Below are 27,795 nucleotides of genomic sequence, written 5' to 3'. Positions count from 1 at the left end.
AAAAAAAATTTAGTTTGTATACGCTTTGAAGTTAATTTCTGTTACTTAAACAGTAATTTCAAAAAAGTAACCTCAAAATTTCATTTAAAAAATATTAAATTTTATTTTTCAAATTGTTTTTAATTAATCTATTTCGAATATGTGAAACCAAAGCAGTTAAATTCTATATTTAACTAATTTAAGCACATATGACTTAACCTACAAATTACTAATTCATGAAAATTGAATTTGAAAAAAAAAAAATTTAAATTTCATTTGAATCTTATTAACTCTTCCACACTTTTTAGCTGAAAATGCTGTTTACTTGCATAATGACTGTATGTACTAAACGCCTACGAAACTCACTAAGCGAATGTGGAAAGTTAAACTTAATATTTTTTTTGTTTTTGGTTTCAACTTCGAGTTTGAACTCACCTCAGTAGGGTGCGCCTGTACAGTGGCTTATATTTCGACATTTTTGTCAGTTTAAAATTCAAACGTATATTTGTTGTTGAGCTGTATTGTGTTATTATTATTTTTTTTGTTTTTTTTTTTTTTGCGTTGTGCCAGAAAATATTAGGTAATTATTGTACTATTTATTTAGTAGTAGAAAAACTAATACAAAACATTACAGTAGTGGTAGTAGTAGTAGTACGCGTTAACGATGTTCGTGTTGTTGTTGTTGTTGTGGTTGTGGATGATGATAATAGTTATATATAAAGCTAGCGATAAATTATAGCAGCGCCATATACACACACATACGCAAGGTGGTACTGATTGCATGTGGGGGTTCACTGACTGTACTGATGGCAGACTACTCGTTGTTTCACCTGACTCATTGCCTGAACTTTCACGCGTTACACTGACTGTGCGCACATATGTATGTAATTGAGTTACCAATTGAAAGACTAATTGACTAACTAACGTTTAACTAATACTTCCGACTAGACTAATTGGACTGACTGCACTGACTAACGGTATAATAGCGCGAAATTTACACTGACACAGGTGGGCAGCTTCTCTGTTTTGTTTCTTTGTAGAATTTGGTTGGAAATAATAAAAAAATTCTAGTTTACATTAAATAAATTTTCACCATTTCAATTTGGTAATTACAAAATTTTTGTAATTCTTATGTTTTATTGTAATTTCTGGAAATGGTTTCTTTTTACAAAACAAAAATTGTACGATTTCCGAATTTTTTATTTTAGTATAATTTTCATTTTACCAATTCACTTTTGCTTGGAGCTGGCTACAAAATGTAACAGGTGTGGGGAATAGAAGAGGAAGAAGATAAAAATTTTGGTTTATGTAGTTAAACGAATTTTCAAAAATTCAAATTTATTCGTATAACATGCGTAGGAAAATTTTGAAACGGAAAAATATTTAAGAAATTATAATAAAATGTTTTCAACGTAGGTATATTATCAGTGAAATTAAACCGTGTAACAAAATTTAGAGATCCAATTATTTTTATTGATACAATTTTTGGAAAAAAAAAATATTTTTTGAAAAATTAAAAAAAAAAATATATTATTGGAAAATTAAAAAAAATATATATTATTGGAAAATTAAAAAAAAAAATTTTTTGGAAGAATAAAAAAAAATAATTTTTAAAAATATTTCAATTAGAAAATTCAAAAAAGGTTTTTTTTTTTGTAAATGAAACCGCGTAAGAAAATTTTGAGTTCCAATTATTTTATTGCTAAACTTTAAATTAAATTAAAAAAATTAAAAAAAAAAAAGTTGGAAAAATTAAAAAAAAAATTTTTTTTGGGAAAATTAAAAAAAAAAAATTTTTTTGGAAAATTAAAAAAAAGTATTTATTAATTTTTTTTTCAAATATTTTTTTTATGTAAATAATTTGGAATATTCAAAGTTTTTTTTTTAATATTCAAAAAAAAAATGTTAAAAAATTCTTACACCAACGAAAACGCAAATCGTCTGAATAAATTACAAAAATTTTGTCATAACGGTAATTTTGTTTACGTAGAAAACAACTACAGCTGCACACAAAACTTAAACTAACAAAAAATTTGTGCCAATAGAAATGTTGGGTAGTAATTTTGAAAAAGAAATTTAGAAACAAATGAAATTCGCAATATGAAAAGTGTCGGTATTGAAAGGAGGAGAGTAGAGACTGTGTCGCAATAGCAGCAGTGGCTGTAGTACGAAGTATGTATAAAGTTGTTTGGTGTTTAAATAGGAGCAGAAGTAGTAGTAGCAGAAGAAGTAGTAGTAGCAGAAGAAGAAGTAGTAGTAGAAGTAGTAGAAATAGTAGCAGAAGTGGTAGTAGTAGAAAATAATAAATCACTTTATACACGCCGTACAACATGTTGGGCCTGTTTGCAAACAAATCGAAACATGAGTTTAAAATAGATTTTTTTTTTAATTCATGAAAATAAAGAATATAAGAATTTATAAGTTTAGTTAAGTTATTAGCGCATAGAGGAAATAGTTTTTCAGATTTTCAATGTAATATAAGTTGTTAAATAGTTTTTGCAATATTATTTGCTTGCGCACTACAGAAATGTGACAGATACGCTATCGAGTACGGGTAATATTTTCTTTCTAACAACTAATAAAATATGTGTTAACAAAAGTTAAAAACAAATATTATAAAAAATAAATTAGTTTAATTTGTGTTTTACGTTGTAGCACAAAGTGGCATAAATTATTTTTGGTTTTTTGTTGGTATTTAAGGAGGGAAAGAGAAAATAAAATAGTAAAAATAAATTAAAATATTAAATAATACAAAAAGAATAGCTAAAATAAATGCTTAAAAAACTTAATGCTGATAAGTGGCAACTACATACGTATAATAAATAAAAATATATAATAGGTTATAAAAAGAATTGTAAGAAAAATAAGTATATTAAAATCGCGAGATAGACAGGCAAGAACATAAAAAATATAATTTTTTCTGGTCACCTCACAAAATGTCAGCCTTGTATTGGCAAATTGACATTTCGCAGCAGAAATATAATACTTAAAATAAACGGCTGACGCAAGAGAAATTGAAATTGAATATTAGAAAGGACAAACTAAAAAAATGGAAATATTAACTATTTAAAACGAAACAAAACAATACAATACAATTATAAGCAATACAAAACTACTGAAATACTCGTACAAATTAATAAATATGTTTATTTCAACAATTATATTTTTAACGAAAGTAACAAACAAGTAATAAGAAAAATCGGAACATACACAAGTATATTATGTATTATTATGTAATAAAAGCAAAATTTCAGACATTAACAAAACGCTGTTAAATAAGTTTTATGATGACGTAGTAAAATTGCTTTACGCACAGCATATTTTAATTTTGAAAATATAAATAATATATATATATTTTTTTCTCAGTGTGTTTACGAACGAAACTTATGCAGGTTTGGAAATAAAAATTGGTAAATATGCTTGTTTGGACTTACCATCGCTCAATACTACTTCGGCTTGGCTTGGAACTGGCGCTTGTTGGGTTTCTATTCTCATCACTTGGTGTTCTAGAAATAAGAAATATAATATAAATATTAAGAATATCTAGCAAGTAAAATCTACCAGAAAATAAATGTAATCATACCAAAACAAAAATAAAAAGTTAACAAATAAAATAAAATAAAAACAAGTAAGGAAAGGCTAAGTTCGGGTGCAACCGAACATTTTATACTCTCGCCATTTATTGATGTAATTTTTTGAAGATAACACAATTTGACCCATATATTCGGTATAAAGTCCAATAGAAAAACGAAAATCATCATATATAGTACATGAGGGCTGAGGTAATTCCTGCATCGATTCCATTCATTTTCACATCCTATATCCAAGATTATACGCTCATTTAATTTTGCTAAGATATATCACAAACATATTAAGCGATTTATACGTCATAAAGCCCACCGTATTTTTTTCCTTAGGAACTATGTTCTTTATGTTCGATATTCGGAATCTTGAAAAGTTATAGTCCGATTTCGACAATTTTTTCTCAAGTGATGCTACAGATCATATACAGTATTTGTGTAAAGTTTTATTCCGCTATTCATTGGTTCCGTATGTATATATTTTAAATAGAAGACATCAGATTGAATTCAAAATTGAGTTATATGACAAGTAGGCGTGATTGTGCACCGATTTTGCCCATTCATATTCAGATAAAAATCTGTGTCATTAGAATGTCAATAAAATATGAATTTCATTGAAATCGATCGAGTAGTTTTTGAGATGTGGTTTCAGTAATTTTCAACACAAACTTTGTAAGAGAGGTGGGAGTAGTTATTATCAGATTTCAACTATTTTCATGCCGTGTGGTGGGGTACGTAAGGGAACCGACTGCAGACAGTTTGGTTTACATAGCTTTATTGGTTTGCGAGATATACACAAAAAACCTATTTAGGGGCGAGTCACGCCCACTTAAAAAAACATTTACACCCAAATATGTGCCTCCCTAGTATGATCCTCTGTACCAAATAATACTTTCATAACTTTATTTATGGTTTAGTCATGACACTTTATATTTTTTACGGGTTTCACCATTTTGTTGGCGTGCTACTGGTGCGCTTTCGTACAATTCTTTTAAATACATTTTTTTGTCTCACCTGAAACATCTTCTGGCTCTGATTGACTAACTGCGGCAGTTGCGATTGTTATTTGTTTCGTCTGTGGTGGTGCTGAGATTGGCATCGAACTCAGTGGCTCCGATTCGGAGAAATCAGTATCGGTATCTATGCGGAAAGTAAACAATTAATATTATAATCCATGAAACGATTAAAAACTACCAACTCAGCGAGGCACTTACATTCACCATGAATGCTCTTCTTCTTGCGCTCCACCGTACGTTTGTATTCGTTCAACTCATCATCGGTGACATTATCGAATGGATTCTTGGCATATGGTGCCTTATAAACAGCTGCATTATGTTGATAGCCACGCTGTATGATACCCTTAGAGGCTGCGCCCATTAACACAACATGATCACCAGCCGATGAAACGGTCGCATCCTTAATACGATTGGCCTCATCCCAAGTAACACCCTCGAGTATGTGTGATTGTGGACCGGCGGATATTTTGTCAGCCCGACGATTGTCTTTGATCTAGTGTAAAATTAAATTGTTTTTAAATAACTTGTTGTTGTTATTATTGATATTTATGTTGTCTTACTTGTTGTTGCAAGCGTCTGAATTCTTTTGGATTTGTTCCCGCTGGCACAAATTGCAAAGGATCTTCGATGCGTACTGGTGTCGAGTGTGTTGGTGAACCTTCAGCTACCCACTAACAACGGCAACATTGCGTGACGTAACAAATATAGCGATGGTAGGGATTTTGTAGGCATATTGGATTTGGTTGGTGTGGAATTGGTAATCGAAATTTTGTTCGGAATATACACAAATAGCGCATACGAAAACGGTAAGTGAAATGGTATATTTCAAATGGGTATATGCCGTTATTTTAGTATTTTAGTTTTGATACGAATATGGGATTTGAGGCAGCGCAATGTGGCGTTCATTTGCAGTTTGAAAAATATATGCAATGAAAATAGAAAGAGAAAGAAAATATTGTTAAGTTTTTAATGCAATTATTTTCCACTATAACTAAGTAAATTTTAACATAATTATGCCACTGCATGCCTAAGTTGTTGGCTATGATAAGGCATAAGCTATATGTAATTACTAGATACATAATACATATTAATATTTAAAAAACAACTCCATAATTTTTGACAATTTTAGCTGTAAACCCCTGAATATATTTATATGTAAATGTAAGTATATTTTGGTTAGTTGTAACTATTTAATGCTGAACGTGCTTAAAATATATAATTGATTTTTATAATAGTTTAAGAAATTAAAAAAAAATAATATATCTAAAGAAATATACGTACACACGGTTTTTAATAATAATTTAGAGTATAATTAGTGTTAGTGGCTTCTCATTCACTAAAATTATATACATTTAGAAAAAGGTTATCAAATTAAAATATCCAATTAATTAAATATGTAAAAATAACAAATAAAAATAAAGTAAAATAAATGACAAGAAAATAAGATTTTTTCTAAATATTAATAATTAATATTATTAATTGATATTATTATAATATTATCAATTATTAATAAGAGATTTTAAATAACTTAAATTTATTATTATTATTTTTTTTCATTATTATAAATATTATTTCAGAAAGCAAAGCAGTTAATACAAAAAATATATATAAAGAAACCCATGAGAAATTCGAAAAAAAAAAATACAATGAAATATAGCAAAAAAATATCACAATGCCCATTACAAACATATAAACTGTGTGTATACAAAATTTAAACGCATCTCTTAATCAGTTTAAAAGTTTGTGTCAAATCTGTCATCATAAGAACAATCAATTTATTATTTCAAAAATTAAAAAAAAGTATTAATTAAAAAATAATTATTGTATCGAGCAAATTTGGTTTATGCGGTTAAAAATGGTAAACGATATAATAAAAAAACTAGATAAAATTTCAATCCATTATATACTTATCAGTTTAAAATTTAAATTACTATTTTTCCCCACAAGATGGGTTAAAAATTTTAAAATGAAATGGTTGAGGTTAATGCTAATAAAACGTTTTGAGTAGTGAATCAGCACTATTCCGAAATATTCTAATATTTTTATACCAATTATTTTTTTCATATAAAAAATTAATTTTTTTATAGTATTGATATTTTTGCAACTGTTAATTAAATTATCTTACTCTGTAGAGTAATTTTTACAATTATTATTTTTCATTATTTTGACAAAACACAATGACTTACAAATGTTTATTCAATTAATATGTAAATGAAACAAATTATCATGCAAGCATGCAACAAAAAATTGTAAAAACAATTATAAAGACGGCAAATAAATGTGAAGAGATACAAACAAAATTTTGCAAAAAATTATGTATATCGATTACCAAGACGCAAGAAAATACTCTGAAAAAATCAGATTTTCGTACGGCTTAATTTAATTTGAGGTTATGAATTCCGTTCAATAATTTAACTACACTTCCAAAAGTATTTTCTTGCACACCATCAATCGATATTACGATCATAAATTTGTTAAAATTTTTTCAAATTATCACATATCACGTTAGTACAGTATTATTTTAGGCTACAAAAATCGAAAGTTCATTAAGTATTTACACAATTGTATGTACACATTTTTCCGTTGTAAAAATATTTAGTTTAGACCTATTACAAAGTACAATGCGTTAATGGGTTAACATTTTCTTTCTCTTTCTATATTTGTTGTTCTTTTCAATGCAGCTTGCATTGCACACATGTTATTAATTTTGTATTTCTAAAATATTTTTAATTAATAAAAAAACACAATATTTTATGTACTTTTCAGTAAATTGTTTAAGTAACTACATTACGCTGCCCTGGTGGAAAACGCAAAAGTATCAACGGGTTATTTTAACAGCCGCAGTTCAAGCACAAGTCCCCACAAGTGATTAATTACACAAGCGAATTAGGATACAACATTTTTTTAACAGCACCAAAGGGTTAAAAAATAATTTAGACATGACAATTATTAATAATTACTAGTTTAGTTTCGTTTTATTAGGGCATGTAGTAATTAAAAACTAAAATGTTTTTTGTTTCGATTGGTTTATTTTCATTAATATATATATATTATTATGTATTCCACTTGCTTTGCTTTAACTTTTACACACATACATATGAAAGCATTTTACCCTTAGCTAATAATGCGTGAATCATTCTCTTTTTTCTGTAATTTTATTTATTGCATTAAATAATTACTTATTTTATTGAGTTACTGCAAAATCAAACAAGTAATATCATTATGGATGGTTATCTGATAACTGTTTCAGTTAAGATTGTTTATATACCGTTATAGTTAGATAGGTTGAGGGACCGAAAAATATGCACTTTCCTAATAATAATAGTGGTACTCATTTAATGCCGCAAATTTATGGGAATATCGCAAAACAGCTGTTACATGAATTTTATTTTGCTACAATCTTGCAATTATGCGAAACTATTTTCTGTGACATTTGTCGAAAATCACACTCAACTGTTGATTCAAAGGGCACATTTAGTATTTTGTAATAAAATGGAAGTGATACTTCATACTTTAATTTTTAAAGGTTTTTGTTTTTTTTTATTATTTTTTGTTACTAATAAAAAACAGCTGACTTATATCAATATTGCTACAGGGTGCTCATTTAACTTATATTGCAAATTGCCACATTGTCATTTTTATATAAATGCCACATTAAATGAGTACCCTTAATGTGTACAGAAGAGCACATTTTAATATTAATACGGCAATAATTTGAAAAATATTATTATTTAATTATATAAAATATTTTTAAGTATAAAAATATAGTGTTCTAATTAAATTGATTAATTTAAATACGATTTTTATATGCATTACCAATATGCGCACATATTTTTCGATCATATTTCTCAGTAATTTGTGCTATTTTAAAAACTATTTTGCATTTCGGTTTAAGCTGATTGTATTTATTGAAGTTTAATGTTTAAAGCGCTTTCCTAACCTAAAAAACGGTTTGCTATGAAATTCTAAAGAGGTTTCATTTTGTAGCCAAGCACACAAATTGTAAATGGAATGTTGCGTTGTGTTAAAAATCAAATAAAATAGAAAAAATTAATAAAATAAACTATTTACCTTCAAGTTATAATAAAATTAAAAATAACTAATATATTCGCATCAAATATAAACGTATGCGTCAAGATATTAGAAAACAAATTATATTGCAAATAAATTATAAATGAAAATAATAATAAATTGCAGGTTTCCAACTTACAAACCAATTTTAAAATTAAAAAAAAATAACAAATAAAAAAAGTAAAAATAAAAAAGCAAAATTTAAAAAAAATAACAAATAAAAAAAGTAAAAAGCAAAAATAAAAATAAATATATTATATATATTTTTTTTTAATTTAAAAAAGCAATAAAATTATGCAATTATACCAATATAAATTTGAAAAAACTCATCCAAGAATAAAAAAGCATAAAAATAAAAAATGTTTGTTTGTAATTATAAACAAATAAAATTAAAAAAAAATTTAAAAAAATACACAACTTATTGAATGATAATTCCACAACCGAAATAAATTAATTTAAAAAAATTAATATGGATATTGCCTTTTTACTAAGACGCTGGGAAATTTGTTTTTGTTCAAATAAATTGAAAATATTTTCGACTAGCTAAAAATAATATATGTATTTTTTGTTAAACATTTTATGGCAGTTGTAGCGAAGTAGACTGCATACAAAATAAATATTTGCAAAAAAAAACTTATAAACAAAAATTTAAATTAATTAAAAAAATTTAATTAATGTAAAAAATTATATTAAATTAAAACCAATTAAATTAAGAAAATGAATAAAAATTAAGGAAATCATATGTATGCCTGTAATAATAATTTAAAGAATATAAACTCAATTTTGATATTTTCAATGTGCTGAATGCATATAAATTAAATAAAAAAATTAGCATTACTTCGCAATTAGATATTTAGTTAAAATAAACGCAGTGCCTCTGTAGATCCTCTTATTAATAGGGAAAAAATTGAGCGGCGGCAGCAAAGTTTTAGCAGTATTTGTTTTTCTATAAAAGCTACATACATATAATTCATATTTAAATATTGTTAAGTGCTCATTAATTAGCAAACTTTATAACCCCAAAAATATTTGTTCTACATTTGTATAAGAATTAGTTACGTCATTTCATAAATATTTTGCTTTTCCCTTTTTTGGTACGGTTGATTAGTGGGGCTTTTGATTTCGTGTGTTTTTAGGGTTTTCTTAGCATTGTTAATATCGTTTATATTTTTATTTCATTTTAGTTCTGACTTGCTTCAGATCTATCTTCAAAAGTAATAATCTCTACCTTTGTAATCTTCTTGGGATCGGGTGTGCCAGTTTCCAGTACTTCAACCTTCTGGTAGACATTTGGCGAGTTTAGCCATCGGCTGCGATCACCACCTTTGCGTAGGTCACCCTTCTTCCAGATGCTGCAAGCAAATAAAAGTTATAACCGTGAAATAAAGCACACTCTCAAACGCTCGGTAATGTTTTTACACCCACCCCTGTTTCAAAAGTTCCTCCTCCTCGAGTAGATAACCCAGCGAGCTAACCGCTGGTGGCAGCTCAACATCATTCTTCGGCTTCGGTGGATCCGACTTGATCAACGGATGGCGATAAATATAACCGGTGCGATAACCAGCATTATCCAACATACGCATGAGTGCCTCAAATTCAGCACCACCCACACGCCACTTGGGTGCACCAGCAGTAGACTTTGCGGCAACAGCAGCACCACCTGCTTCGGCCGTGGTGGCAGCTGCTTCGGCAGCATTCGCCTCGACTGTAGCCACAGCGGCAGCGAATTTCTTCTCCAAATCCTCAGGTGGGCGGCGCGCTTCTGCATAAATAGCTTTGCGTGATTCCTCCGGTATCAATACCAAATTATCCACACCGACTGGCAGTAGTTGTAATTGTGTTTCACAGGCTTTCACAATGTGACTGGCAGCAAAGAATGCCTCCTCAATGGTTTCACCACAACACAATGCACCATAATTGCTGAGTATCAACACTTTGGAATTGGGACCGAGTGCGCGCACCAAACGATCACGTTCGTCGGCATCCATTTGTGTGCCCGTGTACGAGTGTGTGGTCACTTCGCCCAAAACACAAGCATCACGGGTCAATGGCAGTAGACCAACCTTCAACGAGGAGACAGCAACGACGGGTGTGCAACCAATATAGATGGCGCAACGGATGTCTGGTCGGGCAGCATGCACCACCGAGTGCAAGGCAAAGTCTGGGTGGAATAGAAAAACGAGTTGTTATTAGTAATTGTATAATTTTGAATATCAGCTATATTTTTCTATAAATCTGGCAATTAGTGCCCATTAAAAAATGTATAGTATTTATCAACTTGAATCTCCAAAATGTATTATTTCATTTAACTTACGATTCTTATTGACGCCGAAATTAGTGGTGCCCTGCTCTATAACCTGCCCCTGCATATCGACCCTATTCAACGATGACGCTGTGATCTCATGATACATCATGCCATAGGGATTCACTAAGAAATTCTCCTGATCGACCTTGAGGCGTGCGGTGATTTGTGCACCCAATCCTTGCGTCCAACCATACAGATCCAACAAACGGAATGTGGCAGCTAATTTGCAACGTAAAATCTTCTCACCCTTGGCATAGCCCATCGATTCAACGCCGCGTATATCATTAATCGGCAGCATACAATTGGTGGCCTTGAAGACATTGCCCACACGCGTCGATGTCGGTACGCCCATTATGTCCGATAACTGTTGCAGTATACCGCCACCGTCACGTGCCGAATCCACGATGCGTTCCAATTCCTCGCGAAAGAGTTTCGAACCCATAATGGCCTCAACACGTTTGCGGCGCTCCATTTCGCGCATATCCTGTGAAAAAAGTTTTGATTTGTTTAATGTCAGTAAATTCATTAAATTCATAATTTAATTAAATGTATGGATGAATGGTTAATAATTTGTGGCTGGCATTCAGCCCACTTGAACAAGTGTGAAAAATCGATGCAGCTCTGGACTCTCAAATGCATTGGACTGCAATACAATTTGGCTGCTTTTAGCCACTTACGGTGACTAGAGTGGGTGAAGCATGAGCGAAAAAATGTGCTGTGTTCGTTGGTATGCATACCTGCTCAATATCGGCTGGACGCGCTTTACTGCTATCATCCTCTTCGGCAGCGGAAAGGTCTATGCCATTTTGTGGCGGTGGCTGCTGTTCAACTTCAGTCATTTTTGTTGTAGTTTTTACTTGAATTTATGGCTGTTATATATAATTTTATATATATATATATTATTTTAACGTCTGTTGCTGTATATAGTTTTCTCAACGGCTGTCTGCTGCACAAAAATTTAGACTGTTGCTGATTTTATTACTTTTTTTTTTAATTTTCTTTCCTTAAATAGCTGCAATGATAAAGAAGGATAAAAGGAAAGTGTTAAAAAAGTTGTAATATAAACAATTTAAGCTTTGAAATGCAATACAACATATACACACGTACTCAAACATGTACAGACAAATGCAGATAGAATGCAGTTAAACCAATAAACGACACACAAACAAACTTCGAAACCCAAACGCCCACCAACTTTTCGTCGTTATAAACAACCGACCGCCTGCCTACACATTTGGCAGGAGACTGAACGTCTATGAGCGGCTGAAGGACGTTTACTATGAAAATGTGTATCAAAAGCTATAGGAAGAATGCATAGAAACATCAAATGAAAAGTATGTGATTTTAAAAAGGATGAGCGCATATCACAGACCAATGTAATAGGATACATGCATTGTTGTCGCACCACTCCGCGTCGGTAGTGACCTTATAAAGTCTAAATCAGCACGAACAAACACGACTTGTTTGCGAGAAGAGTAGAACGCACGAAAATTGCACAGCTGAGCAGAAACTATAAAAACAACAAAATGTAGTTTATACAGTAGGACTACACGCTCTTTGCGTTTTTGTATCTCTTTCAATAAATATTTTGCATTGCAAGAGTAATCGGCGTTTATAAGAGCAAAATTTAGTGCATTCACATAAGCAACTGGTTGTGCAAAGAGCGCTTGTGGGTTAAAAGAGCGAGTTGACCCCAATTAAAAGCTGACACAAGCAGATTTGCAATTGTTGCTTGTTGACTCATACATAGTTGACAAGGTGGGTGGAATCTAGTGTAAACTGTTTACTTTTGATTATCTTGCAGTTGGGTCAAAGTACGGATTATTATAGTACTGTAGGTGAAAAGGTGCAGTTAAGATAAAACCATAGATGCACGCAATCATTATGTTAAATACACAACTCTTAACTTTAATAAATCCATTTTTTTAAGGATTGACAAATAATGTATAAAACATTGTTTATATTTAAAAATTTTAACTTTTTAATAAAGTTATTGTTTTTTTTTTTATCATACATTCTTTATATCGTACACAATTTTAGAACTTCTTTAAAAATATTGCTGTGTATTCAACCAAGCACATTTTTTGGTATACTTTTACACTCAAATATTGCCGTATTAAAAGCACACTCACATTCTGTATATTTTCTAAACAATTCTAATATGCACAAAAAAGAATCTCAAGGCTATATCTGCATAGAATCGGACAAATAAAAAAACACGATTACTCAGTAAACACATAAAATTGTGAGAATTGTTGAATGCCGCGTAGCATGTACTAAATTTTCCTCCATTCCACAGGCTATTCCACCCACCACCAACCAACTTCGGCTGCAATAAAAATCTAGCTTTCTCATGCAGCCACTTCACTTTTTATTAATTTTTTTTTTGCCTTCAAATTGTGCACATGTCGTCGCGCTACTGTTGGCGGATAGTAATAAACTTGTAGAACACATGTACGAATATATTAATTTTTTTCATACATTTCACAGCACTTATCCGAACGTCTCAACCGGTAGCCAGCTGTTGAGCTGTACGTCCGCCACACTTACACTCAGCTCAAATAGAACATTTCAAATTTTCATTTCATTTTTCATTTACATATTTACTGCAGGCTGTGTATTGTACTTTGAGTTTCCTATTGGCTACGTTTAGGAAAATATCTGCACAAAAATAGAAATTTTGTAAGTTTTAGAACGCAGCACAACAACTGCGAACGCTCGTACGGTCAGGATGCTTTTTTTGTTTATTTAATTTAAATTTATATTTTTTTACTTTAACTAAACGTAAACATTCCACACCAAAAGCACACGCGCGTCACACGTCACTCGCTTTGCGGCCGGCGAACTTTTCTTAAAATTGTTTCGCTGTGTGTTTGTTGTATGTGGGGCACTTAGGCGGTACGGTCGGTCGGTCGCCTATTTTGCCTAAATTTGTTTTCTCGATTCATTTGGTGGCCGCTAAAATTCACTTTCTCATATGTTTATTTTTGAATTTCCCGATGCTTGATTTCATTTTATTTCAACTTGATGTTGTTTTTGTTTAATACATTAGCTATGCGAGATATTTTTATGCCAGCTACACATTTTTGTTTGAGACTTGTTGAAAAATTATAAAGGGTGATTTTTTAAGAGCTTGATAACTTTTTAAAAAAAAAAAACGCATAAAATTTGCAAAATCTCATCGGTTCTTTATTTGAAACGTTAGATTGGTTCATGACATTTACTTTTTGAAGATAATTTCATTTAAATGTTGACCGCGGCTGCGTCTTAGGTGGTCCATTCGGAAAGTCCAATTTTGGGCAACTTTTTCGAGCATTTCGGCCGGAATAGCCCGAATTTCTTCGGAAATGTTGTCTTCCAAAGCTGGAATAGTTGCTGGCTTATTTCTGTAGACTTTAGACTTGACGTAGCCCCACAAAAAATAGTCTAAAGGCGTTAAATCGCATGATCTTGGTGGCCAACTTACGGGTCCATTTCTTGAGATGAATTGTTCTCCGAAGTTTTCCCTCAAAATGGCCATAGAATCGCGAGCTGTGTGGCATGTAGCGCCATCTTGTTGAAACCACATGTCAACCAAGTTCAGTTCTTCCATTTTTGGCAACAAAAAGTTTGTTAGCATCGAACGATAGCGATCGCCATTCACCGTAACGTTGCGTCCAACAGCATCTTTGAAAAAATACGGTCCAATGATTCCACCAGCGTACAAACCACACCAAACAGTGCATTTTTCGGGATGCATGGGCAGTTCTTGAACGGCTTCTGGTTGCTCTTCACCCCAAATGCGGCAATTTTGCTTATTTACGTAGCCATTCAACCAGAAATGAGCCTCATCGCTGAACAAAATTTGTCGATAAAAAAGCGGAACACCGAACACTGATTTTGGTAATAAAATTCAATGATTTGCAAGCGTTGCTCGTTAGTAAGTCTATTCATGATGAAATGTCAAAGCATACTGAGCATCTTTCTCTTTGACACCATGTCTGAAATCCCACGTGATCTGTCAAATACTAATGCATGAAAATCCTAACCTCAAAAAAATCACCCGTTAAATGACAGATGTTGGGGAGGGTGATATCTACTCCTAGAAACATTTATTAATGAGAAGCGACAATTACTATTTTTGGCAGAACTTTCACAATTTTCCTCATGAGACCACTCATTCAGGCCGATGATGGGATTTAATTAGTGAGTCTCGTAAATAAAAGTATAAATTTTTCAAAAGTTCAGTTTCAAATAAAAATAAATGGACGATCGAACTAATTTAACTCACGAAGATTTATTGTAACTTTATAAAAGCAACCAGTTAATTAGAACAGTATATAAAAATGAATTCGCTTTTAGTTTAAATTAAATAATGTGTAGCGATAAGATACCAAAAAAGCACAATGACTCAGTCTTTTAATTGAAAATGGTAAAATTGAGTTTTAACTTGGAAGCGTAACATTTTATGACTTTTTATTTTTGCAAACATTTGCAAAAAGTTATCTTATTATCATGGTTTTCTTGTTTGTTTTATTTTTACATTTGTTTTATTGCCGTTACCCTTTACACGTGAGTTGTCACAAACGAAACGAACCGCGTCAGACAGCAATTATGGTGCACAGTTACAAAAAATGCAGAGACAAACATTGAAACGTTAAAATAAAGATATTACAACACAAACAACCAACACTTTACGTTTAAGTTCATTCACGGGCTGTCACTAGAGTTTGTCAAGATTGACACTCAATAGCACTTACGTACATACATATGTAGCTTGGAACAACGTTTTTCGTTACTTATTACAACTGGCGAATACTACTTGAATAGTAACATACATATACACTTAATATTAAGAAACAAATAAATATTTAATGTAGATTTTTTAAATAATATATTATACAAAATATTTATATTTTTTTCAGTATTTTTTTTTGTTTCTAAACTACCATTTATTCACAAAAACACAACTTTCTTCTTATACGACTCGTGCCTACGTGCGACTTGCAACTAATTGCACGTCAACATGCAATGTAACCCAAACTTCTATAATATTGTTACACCTAAATGCATTCGTTGTTGTTGCAAGCTAGCTTATTGTATATGATTCGTCATTATGCACTTTATGTAGCAATAGGTTGGTGAAAAAAAGGGGTGAAAATTAAAAGTGCAACTTCGTTGAGTGTTCAGTTGCATTGCAGCATTTTTTACGTAGCGCAAAAGTGCAGTTACTAATGTTAATTACGGATATTTTTTTCCACTATCTATGTTAATGTTACTGGCGCCTTTGTTCACTATGGATTTTATAGTGACAAAAGGTTATGTATAGCTGTTGGGCAGGAAATATTTATATGGAAAGTGGTGCTATGTCGTCATGGAACTTCCGCAAGTCACACTAACTACGTGAGAGATATGTCACATTTTAAGTTTCTATTTACAAAACATAAAATTATGCAGGCCGTTTGGCCAACGAACGATGTGCGGAATAAAAGCAAATAGCAGAAAAAGCTAGGCGATAGTAACGAGTGGAGAGTTAGCGATAAAATTGAAAATATAAATATGACAAATGAAAGCATTTTAATAAAATTTTAATTAAAATATTTGCAATTCATACAAAATGCAATTGGGAGAAAACCAAAATGTAGGGTTACGGTGTGGAAATTGGTAATTCGTTTTATTAAAATATATAAAGAAAAGTCGGAAATTTTTAACGGACTGTGAAAATATGATAATGTGGAACCATTATTTTGGAATATTAAGAATGGTGACAGCTCAAGTGGTAACATAAAAATGTATAACAATCAACTGTTAACTGCATAAATACACACGTTTTGAGAAGAAAGCAACTATGCCATACAATAATGAACATTATATCGCTAACAAAATTAAAAAAGAACAAAAAAAATGATTTTAAATCACAAATTCAGTTGTTTACTGTTTATTTCACTAAATTAATTCAATTTCGTTTTATTTTTAAATATTTTTGTTATTTTTCAACGCTTAATTCACCAAATCGAAAAAATAGTTGCACATGGTGTGGGCGTCTTTTAAACGCTTCAGCACACATAAGGCTACAAACATACACGTGTGTACATAAAGAAGAAGGCGTATGAGTCAGTTCACTCAACTGTCTAATCGACCGTTCAATATTCAACGTACAAATGCACAACGTTTTCCAAACGATTGGGCTGATCGATGATCCAACATTTGTAGCGGCCGGCCGGCAACAATCAAACACTATAGACTTAAGAAGAAAGTGTGGAGTTATAAACAGTCAGCAAAAGTATGTATGTATGTAGTTTGAACGGTGGTAGGTAGAAACGATGCATTATTTGCTAGATTGGTGGGTGGGACGCTTGATTACTTCACGATTTTTCTAACTGTACAAGAGTAAGAAGTGAGATTGATCGTTGATTAATGAACTTTGATTGGAGGCAACAATTGTTCAATAGAAAAAATCAGAAAAATTATAAGCGTGGTAGCCAAGTGAGAATTAATTAAAAGAAAAAATGTATTTTCATTGTCTGCTTTACTTGCTACTTTAAAATATCAGCAATTAAAGAGTTCTTTGTTGAATTTTAGTGTGGGAAGACGTAAACTTTAACTTTCTACTTTCTTACAATTTCTTCACATACGTTTTTACATTTTAATTTCAGAAAACAAGGCGCAACTAATTGGTCAAACATAACACTGAGTTTAAAACATAAAAATTATTGAAAAAAAATCATATTTAGCTTGAAAGTCAAAGAAACAAACACTTATTGCTTGTTGAGTAAAAACTTGAATTTTTCGCACCTAATTTCACATTATTCACACGGTTAGGCATTTTTCAAATTACCCTGAGCTAATTGGTATATTTCGTTGTGGCTCTTTACGCTTCACATTTGCATTTTGTAATAGCTGTTGTTTGTTACGTTAACCATTTTATGCTTTGCTTTTTTGGTTGCGGTTAGCATAGTTTTCATTTTTTCGTTTGCATATTTCTCTCTATTTGCCAGATTTTCCAAACTAGCTCACTTCAAAGTCAAATCACAACAGCCGTACGTTCTCCTTCGATTGCCCGACTGCTAGGTCAGCTGTTTATGTAATCGATAGCGATGTTGATTCCACAGCACAGATATGCATTTTATTGTAACAAAATTTTTCAGTGTCTAATCTCAAAAATGTAAATAAACATTTGAGTTTGCCACTTTTTCTGTATTGGAATTGATTGTATCGATTTCAAACAGCGTTATTCACGTCTCATTTGCTGTGAATACAACCGATCACTCTCGGTATATGCGACAATGTCATTTAGTAGTGATCACAATGGCGATAAGTTCGGTAGCTTTTATGTCTAGATAACAATGCCGTTAGGCCTAACTGTAAATATTTATTTGAACTTGGTGGAGAGTTTTGGATTCCAATTTTTTCTCTGAGGATGATAGTCACAGAATGCTTATCACTATAAATTCATACAAAGTTATTTCGATAAACAGTCAAAAACTTTAGTTTGCTCTTTACATTATTCTTCTTCTTTACTCAGTAAACACTGTTTATGCGATTATAGCCGCATCAATAAAACTGCGACATTATTTTTTCTTTTTCGTAGTTTGGCACCAATTGGTGATGTCACTTCTTCTCCACCTGGTTTTTCCAACGGAGTGGAGGTCTTCCTCTGCCTCTGCCTCTACTTCCACCTCTTCATCCAGCGTAACACTGTCTTTTTATTCGCTGACCGCCTATGTCAATGTCGTTGTATAACACATACTGTTCCATCGTCTGCGATATTCGCCGTTGCCAATGTTCAAAGAACCATAAAACTTTCGTAAAACCTTTCTCACGAAAACTCCTAGTGCCGTCTCATCAGTTGTTGGCATCGTCCACGCTTCTGCGACATAAAACAGAACGGGAATGCTGAGAGACTTATACAGTTTGCTCTTTGTTCGACTATACCACTTTTTTGTACTTTTCAATAGCCTACTCAGTCCATAGTAGCAACTGTTGGTAAATGTGATTCTGCGTTGAACTTCAAGGCTGACATTGTTGTTTATATTAATGCGGTTTCCAATATAGAATTATCTACAATTTCAAAGTTATGACTTTCAAAAGTGACGTAAGAGCCAAAACGCGAATGCGCTGACTGTTCATAATCGATTGAGGTATCGGATTCGCTATCTCTTGGTTTTATGTTTTCACTGTCATTCAGCAGGTAGAAGTGTTTCCTCCAAAAATGATTTCTTTCTTGTCTACACATGCGTCTCGCCTCTCTCTTCACTCACGGTATCTATCCCATCCCTCTCGTGTTTTAATCGATCGCAACGTTGCGATCATATCAGTCGTTGTTTTGAGTAGCAACAGTACGCAGTGAATTTGAGATGCCGCGGCATGCCGTTGCACAGTTAACCCTTTCATGCCAAATGTTGCCTATAGGCAACATTGTACTTACCGGCTTCTAACTCTCGTTATTTAAATATTTTTGACCAGCGGTTTTTTCAATTATGTAGACTTATGTGTTGTGCAAGCTTACAGTTACATTTTTTGTAATGAGCTGTGCACGTATTCATTCAGTAGGCCTTCTCCGCAGAGTGGAATTGTCAAAATCGGTTTCGCGAAAAAGTTATACTGAAGTGTTTATACAAAAAGTGCTCAAAAACATAAAAAAAAATTGTTTTATTTTAAAACAAAGTGAACTATATAAATAAGTAAAGATAAGAGAGTTATTTAAAAAAAAAATTTCACGAGAAAAGTGTTTAGTTTTTTTATAATAATCTAATTTGTGCCTATAAGCAACATCCTGTAACTAATGAACCAGGATACATAGGACTTTGAAATTTTTATCACTTCATATTTGAGTTAAGACTAATATATATCTGTCCTAAAAAAAATGTTAGCTCCGCCCATTTTAATTCTGACATGAAAGGGTTAACATGTACCGAGTTGCTGATGAGTGATTTTTATATGTCTCGTTAAAATATCTCAAACAAATAATATATATTAAATATTAATAGTAGTGGATTTATCAATATTTTATCAGCTTAAAGAAAAATATATTTTCTTATCCAAAAATTATTTTGGTGTGAATGTAACTAACCAGCATTGCTCTTCGTCCCAAAATGTGCTTAGCTATAGTTTGCAACACTAATGATTAACACACTTTTTTACCAATGTAAACATGTACCAGATACACATTGCTCACTGAAACCGCAAAACCATCAAACCGCCAAGCTCATATCCGTCGCTGCCGCGCACACACAGACCAAACCAAACCAAGAATGAACCAAAGCCGCTGGTGGTGACTAGTTAAGCGTACAAAGTACGAACGATCCTTGAGTACAAAAAATAACAATAATAATAACAACAAATACAGAACACGTTTTGCATAATTGATGCAGGTATGTATATACTAGCAGAGCATGAGCATCTATGACGGCAGTCAGTTGCGAGCGTGTGCGGCATGCACTTGCATGCATGCAGCAAATGCATAATATTTATTTACTTTGCACGGAGTGCTGATGGTAAGCACGATGGCGGTAATTACTGCTTTACAAGGTGCACACAAGAAATGATTGAGGTCGACCGGCGGTCAGAGTACAATTCAGCAAGCGTTTATATAAATATAATATATAAACATATTGCTGCTTCACCGTTAGACGTTTTTTTAACCCCATCAAAGGTTGGTTTACGTTTACATAAAGGTAAGTACGCCAATCACGTTGCAACCGTTTAGCCGGTTATAGCCGAATCGACGATAGTGCGCCACCTCTCTCTCTCCTTCGCAGTTCGGCGCCAGTTGGAGATCCCAAGTGTAACCAGGTCGCTCTCCACCTGGTCCCTCCAACGGAGTGGAGGCCTTCCTCTTCCTCGGCTTCCTCCGGCGGGTACTGCATCGAACACTTTTAGGGCTGGAGTGCTCTCGTCCATTCGGACAACATGACCTAGCCAGCGTAGCCGCTGTCTTTTTATTCGCTGAACTATGTCAATGTCGTCGTATAACTCGTACAGCTCATCGTTATATCGTCTGCGGTATTCGCCGTTGCCAATGTTCTGAGGACCATAAATCTTGCGCAAAATTTTCCTCTCGAAAACTCCTAGTGTCGTCTCATCTGATGTTGACATCGTCCAAGCTTCTGCACCGTAAAGCAGGACGGGAATGATAAGCGACTTGTAGAGCTTGATTTTGGTTCGTCGAGAGAGGACTTTACTGTTCAATTGCCTACTCAGTCCAAAGTAGCACCTGTTGGCAAGAGTTATTCTGCGCTGGATTTCGAGGCTGACATTGTTCGTGTTGTTGATGCTGGTTCCCAGGTATACGAAATTATCTACGACCTCGAAGTTATGACTGTCAACAGTGACGTGGGAGCCAAGACGCGAATGCGCCGACTGTTTGCTTGATGACAGGAGATATTTCGTCTTGTCCTCATTCACCTCCAGACCCATTCGCTTCGCCTCCTTATCCATGCGGGAAAAAGCAGAACAAACGGCGCGGTTGTTGCTTCCGATGATATCAATATCATCGGCGTACGCCAGGAGCTGTACACTCTTGTAGAAGATTGTGCCTTCTCGGTTTAGCTCTGCAGCTCTTATAATTTTTTCCAGCATCAGGTTAAAGAAGTCGCACGATAGTGAGTCACCTTGTCTGAAACCTCGTTTGGTATCGAACGGCTCGGAGAGGTCCTTCCCAATCATGACAGAGCTTTTGGTGTTGCTCAACGTCAATTTACACAGCCGTATTAGTTTTGCGGGGATACCAAATTCAGACATCGCGGCGTAAACGCAGCTCCTTTTCGTGCTGTCGAAAGCAGTGTGTCGATCCTCCTTTCACGGGTCTTCTCCAAGATTTGGCGCATGGTGAATATCTGGTCAGTTGTCGATTTTCCAGGTCTAAAGCCACACTGATAAGGTCCAATCAGTTTGTTGACGGTGGGCTTTAGTCTTTCACACAGTACGCTCGATAGAACCTTGTATGCGATATTTAGGAGGCTGATCCCACGGTAATTGGCGCAGATTGTGGGATCTCCCTTTTTATGGATTGGGCAGAGCACACTGAGATTCCAATCGTCAGGCATGCTTTCTTCCGACCATATTCTGCAAAGAAGCTGATGCATGCACCTTATCAGTTCTTCGCCGCCGTATTTTAATAGTTCTGCCGGTAATCTATCGGGCCCCGCCGCTTTGTTGTTCTTCAAGCGGGTAATTGCTATTCGAATTTCTTCATGGTCGGGTAATGGTACATCTGTTCCATCGTCATCGATTGGGGGATCGGGTTCGCCATCTCCTGGTGTTGTACTCTCACTGCCGTTCAGCAGGTCGGAGAAGTGTTCCCTCCATAATCCCAGTATGCCCTGGACATCGGTTACCAGATTACCACCTTGGTCTCTACATGAGGATGCTCCGGTCTTGAAACCTTCGTTAAGTCGCTTCATTTTTTCATAAAATTTTCGAGCATTACTTCTGTCTGAACGCATCTATGAGCGCTGCCCCCGCCACGATGTCAAAATCGTGCTTGGCGATTTTAACGCCAGGGTGGGTAAAGAAGGTGTCTTTGGCACAACAGTCGGAAAATTCAGCCTCCATGACGAAACATCGCCAAACGGCCTAAGGCTGATCGACTTCGCTGGGGCCCGAAATATGGTTGTCTGTAGTACCAGATTCCAGCATAAAAAAATTCATCAAGCAACGTGGCTGTCCCCTGATCGAAACACGCGCAATCAAATCGATCACGTTGTGATAGACGGAAGACATGTCTCCAGTGTTTTAGACGTGCGTACGCTCCGAGGACCAAACATTGACTCGGACCATTATCTAGTAGCAGCAAAGATACGCACTCGCCTCTGTGCAGCAAAGAACGCCCGTCAACAAACACAAGGAAGGTTCGACGTCGAAAAGCTGCAATCACAACCGACAGCCGAACGATTTTCTACTCGACTTGCACTCCTGCTCTCTGAGAGCACTCATCAGCATCTCGATATAAGGGAGCTGTGGAACGGCATCTCAAACTCATTGCATACCGCTGCAGCCGAAACAATTGGTCTCCGGCAACGCCAAAAAACCAGTTGGTACGATGAGAATTGTCGTTCCGCAATGGAGAGAAAACAGACTGCCTACCTCGCAACGTTGCGATCGACCACAACACGTTCGGGGTGGGATAGATATCGAGAACTGAAGAGGGAAGCGAGACGCATTTGCAGACGTAAAAAGAAAGAGGCCGAAATGCGTGAGTATGAAAAGCTTGAAAAGCTGGCCGACATGGGTAATGCTCGAAAATTTTATGAAAAGATGAGGCGATTAACAGAAGGTTTCAAGACCGGAGCATTATCATGTAGGGACCGAGAAGGTAATCTGGTAACGGATGTCCAGAGCACACTGGGATTATGGAGGGAACACTTCTCCGACCTGCTCAATGGCAGTGAAAGTACAACACCAGGAGATGGCGAACCCGATTCCCCAATCGATGACGATGGAATAGATGTTCCATTACCCGACCATGAAGAAATTCGAATAGCAATTACCCGCTTGAAGAACAACAAAGCGGCGGGGGCCGATGGATTACCGGCCGAGCTATTCAAATACGGCGGCGAAGAACTGATAAGGTGCATGCATCAGCTTCTTTGTAGAATATGGTCGGAAGAAAGCATGCCTGACGATTGGAATCTTAGTGTGCTCTGCCCAATCCATAAGAAGGGAGACCCCACAATCTGCGCCAACTACCGTGGTATAAGTCTCCTCAATATCGCATATAAGGTTTTGTCGAGCGTATTGTGTGAAAGACTAAAGCCCACCGTCAACGAACTGATTGGACCTTATCAGTGTGGCTTTAGGCCTGGAAAATCTACAATGGACCAGATATTCACCATGCGCCAAATCTTGGAAAAGACCCGAGAGAGAAGAATCGATACCCACCATCTTTTTATCGATTTTAAAGCTGCCTTCGATAGCACGAAAAGGAGCTGCCTTTATGCCGCGATGTCTGAATTTGGTATCCCTGCAAAACTAATACGGCTATGTAAGCTGACGTTGAGCAACACCAAAAGCTCCGTCAGGATCGGGAAGGACCTCTCCGAGCCGTTCGATACCAAACGAGGCTTCAGACAGGGTGACTCACTATCGTGCGACTTCTTCAATCTATTGCTGGAAAAAATAATACGAGCTGCAGAACTAAATAGAGAGGGTACAATCTTCTACAAGAGTGTACAGCTCCTGGCGTATGCCGATGATATTGATATCATCGGAAGCAACAACCGCGCCGTTTGTTCTGCGTTTTCCAGACTAGATAAAGAAGCGAAGCGTATGGGTCTGGTGGTGAATGAGGACAAGACGAAATATCTCCTGTCATCAAACAAACAGTCAGCGCACTCGCGTCTTGGCTCCCACGTCACTGTTGACAGTCATAACTTTGAAGTTGTAGATAATTTCGTTTATCTGGGAACCAGCATTAACAACACCAACAATGTCAGCCTTGAAATCCAACGCAGAATCACTCTTGCCAACAGGTGCTACTTTGGACTGAGTAGGCAATTGAAAAGTAAAGTCCTCTCTCGACGAACCAAAATCAAACTCTATAAGTCGCTCATTATTCCCGTCCTGATGTATGGCGCTGAAGCGTGGACGATGACAACATCCGATGAGACGACTCTTGGGGTTTTCGAGAGAAAGGTTTTGCGCAAGATTTATGGTCCTCTAAACATTGGCAACGGCGAATACCGCAGACGATGGAACGATGAGCTGTACGATTTATACGACGACATTGACATAGTTCAGCGAATAAAAAGACAGCGGCTACGCTGGCTAGGTCATGTTGTACGGATGGAAGAAAACACTCCAGCTCTGAAAGTATTTGATGCAGTACCCGCTGGAGGAAGCCGCGGAAGAGGACGACCTCCACTCCGGTGGAAAGACCAAGTGCAAAGTGACCTGGCTTCACTTGGTGTTTCCAGTTGGCGCCAAAAAGCAAAAAGGAGGAATGAGTGGCGCGCTCTGGTGGATTCGGCTATAATCGCTTAAAGCGGTTCCTGCGCCAAATATATATATATATACTTCTGTCTGCCAGCTTCTCAAGCTCTTCGTACTCACGCATTTCGGCCTCTTTCTTTTTTGTCTGCAGATGCCTCTCGCTTCCCTCTTCAGATCTCGGTATCTATCCCATCTCGCACGTGTTGTGGTCGTTTGCAACGTTGCGAGGTAGGCAGTCTGTTTTCTCTCCGCTGCGAGACGGCACTCCTCATCGTACCAGCTTGTTTTTTGTCGTTGCCGAAAACCAATTGTTTCGGCTGCAGCGGTACGCAGTGAGTTTGAGATGCCGTTCCACAGTTCCCTTATACCGAGATGCTGATGAGTGCTCTCAGAGAGCAGGAGTGCAAGTCGAGTAGAGTATTTCGTGGCTGTCTGTTGCGATTGCAGCTTTTCGACGTCGAACCTTCCTTGTGTTTGTTGACGGGCATTCTTTTCTGCACAGAGGCGGGTGCGTATCTTCGCTGCGACCAGATAATGGTCCGAGTCTATATTTGGACCTCGGAGCGTACGCACGTCTAAAACACAGGAGACATGTCTTCCGTCTATCACAACGTGATCGATTTGGTTCCGCGTGTTTCGATCAGGAGACAGCCAAGTAGCTTTATGTATTTTCTTATGCTGGAATCTGGTACTACAAACGACCATATTTCGGGCCCCAGCGAAGTCGATCAGCCTCAGGCCATTTGGCGATGTTTCGTCATGGAGGCTGAATTTTCCGACTGTTGTGCCAAAGACACCTTCTTTACCCACCCTGGCGTTAAAATCGCCAAGCACGACTTTAACATCGTGGCGGGGGCAGCGCTCATAGGTGCGTTCTAGGCGCTCATAGAAAGCATCTTTGGTCGCATCGTCCTTCTCTTCCGTTGGGGCGTGGGCGTAAATCAGCGATATGTTGAAGAACCTCGCTTTGATGCGTATTGTGGCTAGACGTTCATCCACCGGGGTGAATGCCAGGACTCTGCGACGGAGTCTCTCTCCCACCACAAATCCAACACCAAATTTGCGCTCCTTTATATGGCCGCTGTAGTAGATGTCACAAGGACCCACCTTCTTCCGTCCTTGTCCCGTCCATCGCACTTCTTGGATGGCGGTGATGTCAGCCTTTAGTCGTATGAGGACATCAACCAGCTGGGCAGAGGCACTTTCCCAATTAAGGGTCCGGACATTCCAAGTGCATGCCCTTAAATCATAGTCCTTTAAACGTTTGCAGGGGTCGTCATCAAAAGAGGGGTGTCTCATCCGAGGCTTTCGTCGATTTTTCATTGGTACTTCGTTTTTATGTGGTGGGTCCCAAGCCCTACGCACAACCGCATAAGCGGGCTTCGCCTTCTCACTTTAGCTCGCCTTCAAACGGATGTCTGTTCTCTACCCAGAGGATACTTGGTCTAAAACCGGAAGTCGTGAGCTGCTTGAATCATGTGGAGAAGAATCGTTTCTGGCCACTCCCAAGTGAATGACAATCAAAAACTTTCCTCACTTGCGTGAACTTCTACACATGATCCCATCCTCCCATACGTAAGTACATACGTTAAAAAAGTAACGAGTACCAATTTTAAATAAAACACTAATTTTCGTTTGATATAAATTACTTAACCTATAACACATAACATTTATTACATAAAGCGATTAACATAAAAAAAATAGTTTTAAACTAATTTTCAACCCCCACAAAAGTCGAATATTGTCCAGCAAAATTCGATTCGTATACACACACCTATTTCAATCACCTCCATAACGTACGATTAGTTGCAGTAAGCACTTTATGTAAAATTTCGATTGTATCAATTCTATTCGTAAACTCGCATAACCATTTCGTGCAATTCTTAGCCTTCGTTCCGCATAAAAGTCTTCTAGACGTTTGCTACGTTCTTTCATGAGCTGCCAACTCCTAACATATCGCCGATAGAGTCGCTCTGCGACATATCTTCTGCTATTTCGCGCTTTCAACTGTTTTTCTATAAATTCACGTTTCAGTGTTCTTTTGAAGGCTGCCTGCTCTGCTTGCACCTCGTCTAAAACATCATGACGCACCTGCGTCAGATATGTTTTCGGTATCCTTTTCATGTTTGACCTTTTCTTTCTGTTGTCACTCGAAATTTTCATGCGAATATTCGGTTTCAACAATATTAATCTACTATTCAGTGGTTTAACTTGTTTACGCCTTCTTCGGGAATTCCCTGAATGTGCTGACCTGGCTTCATTGAGAAATCTAGAATTTGTTTGTTCGACATCATCTACACCTACTGCTGTAGAATTTACGACCTCACAAAAAGATAAGACATTGGAACTCACTGAATCGCACAATGCGACCGATGTGTTTTCGTCATCTATGCTATCGATTGACCGTGTCTCGGCCGTTGGTTCATGCCTGTCTTTGTTAGTTGAATATATTTTCTCTACGATACTATTCAACTTCTTACGTTTTATTAGACTATCTACTATTACATCCGAACCTGATAACTCAGTATTATCAGCTCGTTTCTCTAACAGTACTTTGATTTGCGTTGAGTAATCACGATTTAAGAAACGTTTTATAATATTAGAGATAGAAATAAATGAAGCTTTTGACGAGAAATGTATTAGTTCCATTATTTGTATTGTTTTGCGTGCAATACTGGCATGAGAGTGTGTGAAATTTTGTTAAAGCATTATTTTATATGAATGTTGACAGGTAGTTAGAAGTGCAATCTTTTTTAATATTAAAACCTTGGGTTTTCATATCATACGAGATGCTTCATTATTGCATATCTTAAAAGGTAGTCTCGGTTAGTAAACACAGACAGCCATCATAAAGAAAGCACTTTTGAATTGAAGAGCTTAAAAGTTTATTTATAATATATATAGATTTACTGTTGTTAACCACTCAAATTAA

General features: G+C 35.5%; 1 protein-coding gene across 13 annotated transcripts in view; it reads right to left on the bottom strand.

The window, feature by feature from the left end:
* LOC105217992 (protein hu-li tai shao) overlaps positions 1-27,795 on the bottom strand; it is a 79,215-nt gene that overhangs the window by 20,913 nt on the left and 30,507 nt on the right. For 12 of the 13 annotated variants that reach the window (XM_029043903.2, XM_029043901.2, XM_029043902.2 and 9 more), the window contains 8 exons: positions 11,690-11,964; positions 10,962-11,436; positions 10,073-10,808; positions 9,876-9,999; positions 5,137-5,247; positions 4,775-5,069; positions 4,575-4,700; positions 3,414-3,485 (listed from right to left, as the gene is read on the bottom strand). In XM_029043903.2, the coding sequence (XP_028899736.2) occupies positions 3,414-3,485; positions 4,575-4,700; positions 4,775-5,069; positions 5,137-5,247; positions 9,876-9,999; positions 10,073-10,808; positions 10,962-11,436; positions 11,690-11,791 (2,041 nt within the window). In that variant the 5' untranslated portion in view covers positions 11,792-11,964. Of the gene's footprint in view, positions 1-1,967; positions 2,555-3,413; positions 3,486-4,574; positions 4,701-4,774; positions 5,070-5,136; positions 5,248-9,875; positions 10,000-10,072; positions 10,809-10,961; positions 11,437-11,689; positions 11,965-27,795 lie in introns of those variants that run through there. The other variant, XM_011193308.3, reaches the window with a different exon arrangement.

Source organism: Zeugodacus cucurbitae, chromosome 6 (genome assembly GCF_028554725.1).
Source record: "Zeugodacus cucurbitae isolate PBARC_wt_2022May chromosome 6, idZeuCucr1.2, whole genome shotgun sequence".
NCBI classification, from domain to species: domain Eukaryota; kingdom Metazoa; phylum Arthropoda; class Insecta; order Diptera; family Tephritidae; genus Zeugodacus; species Zeugodacus cucurbitae.
Note: the sequence above shows the minus strand (reverse complement) of the source record. Positions and strands in the feature narration are given on the sequence as shown.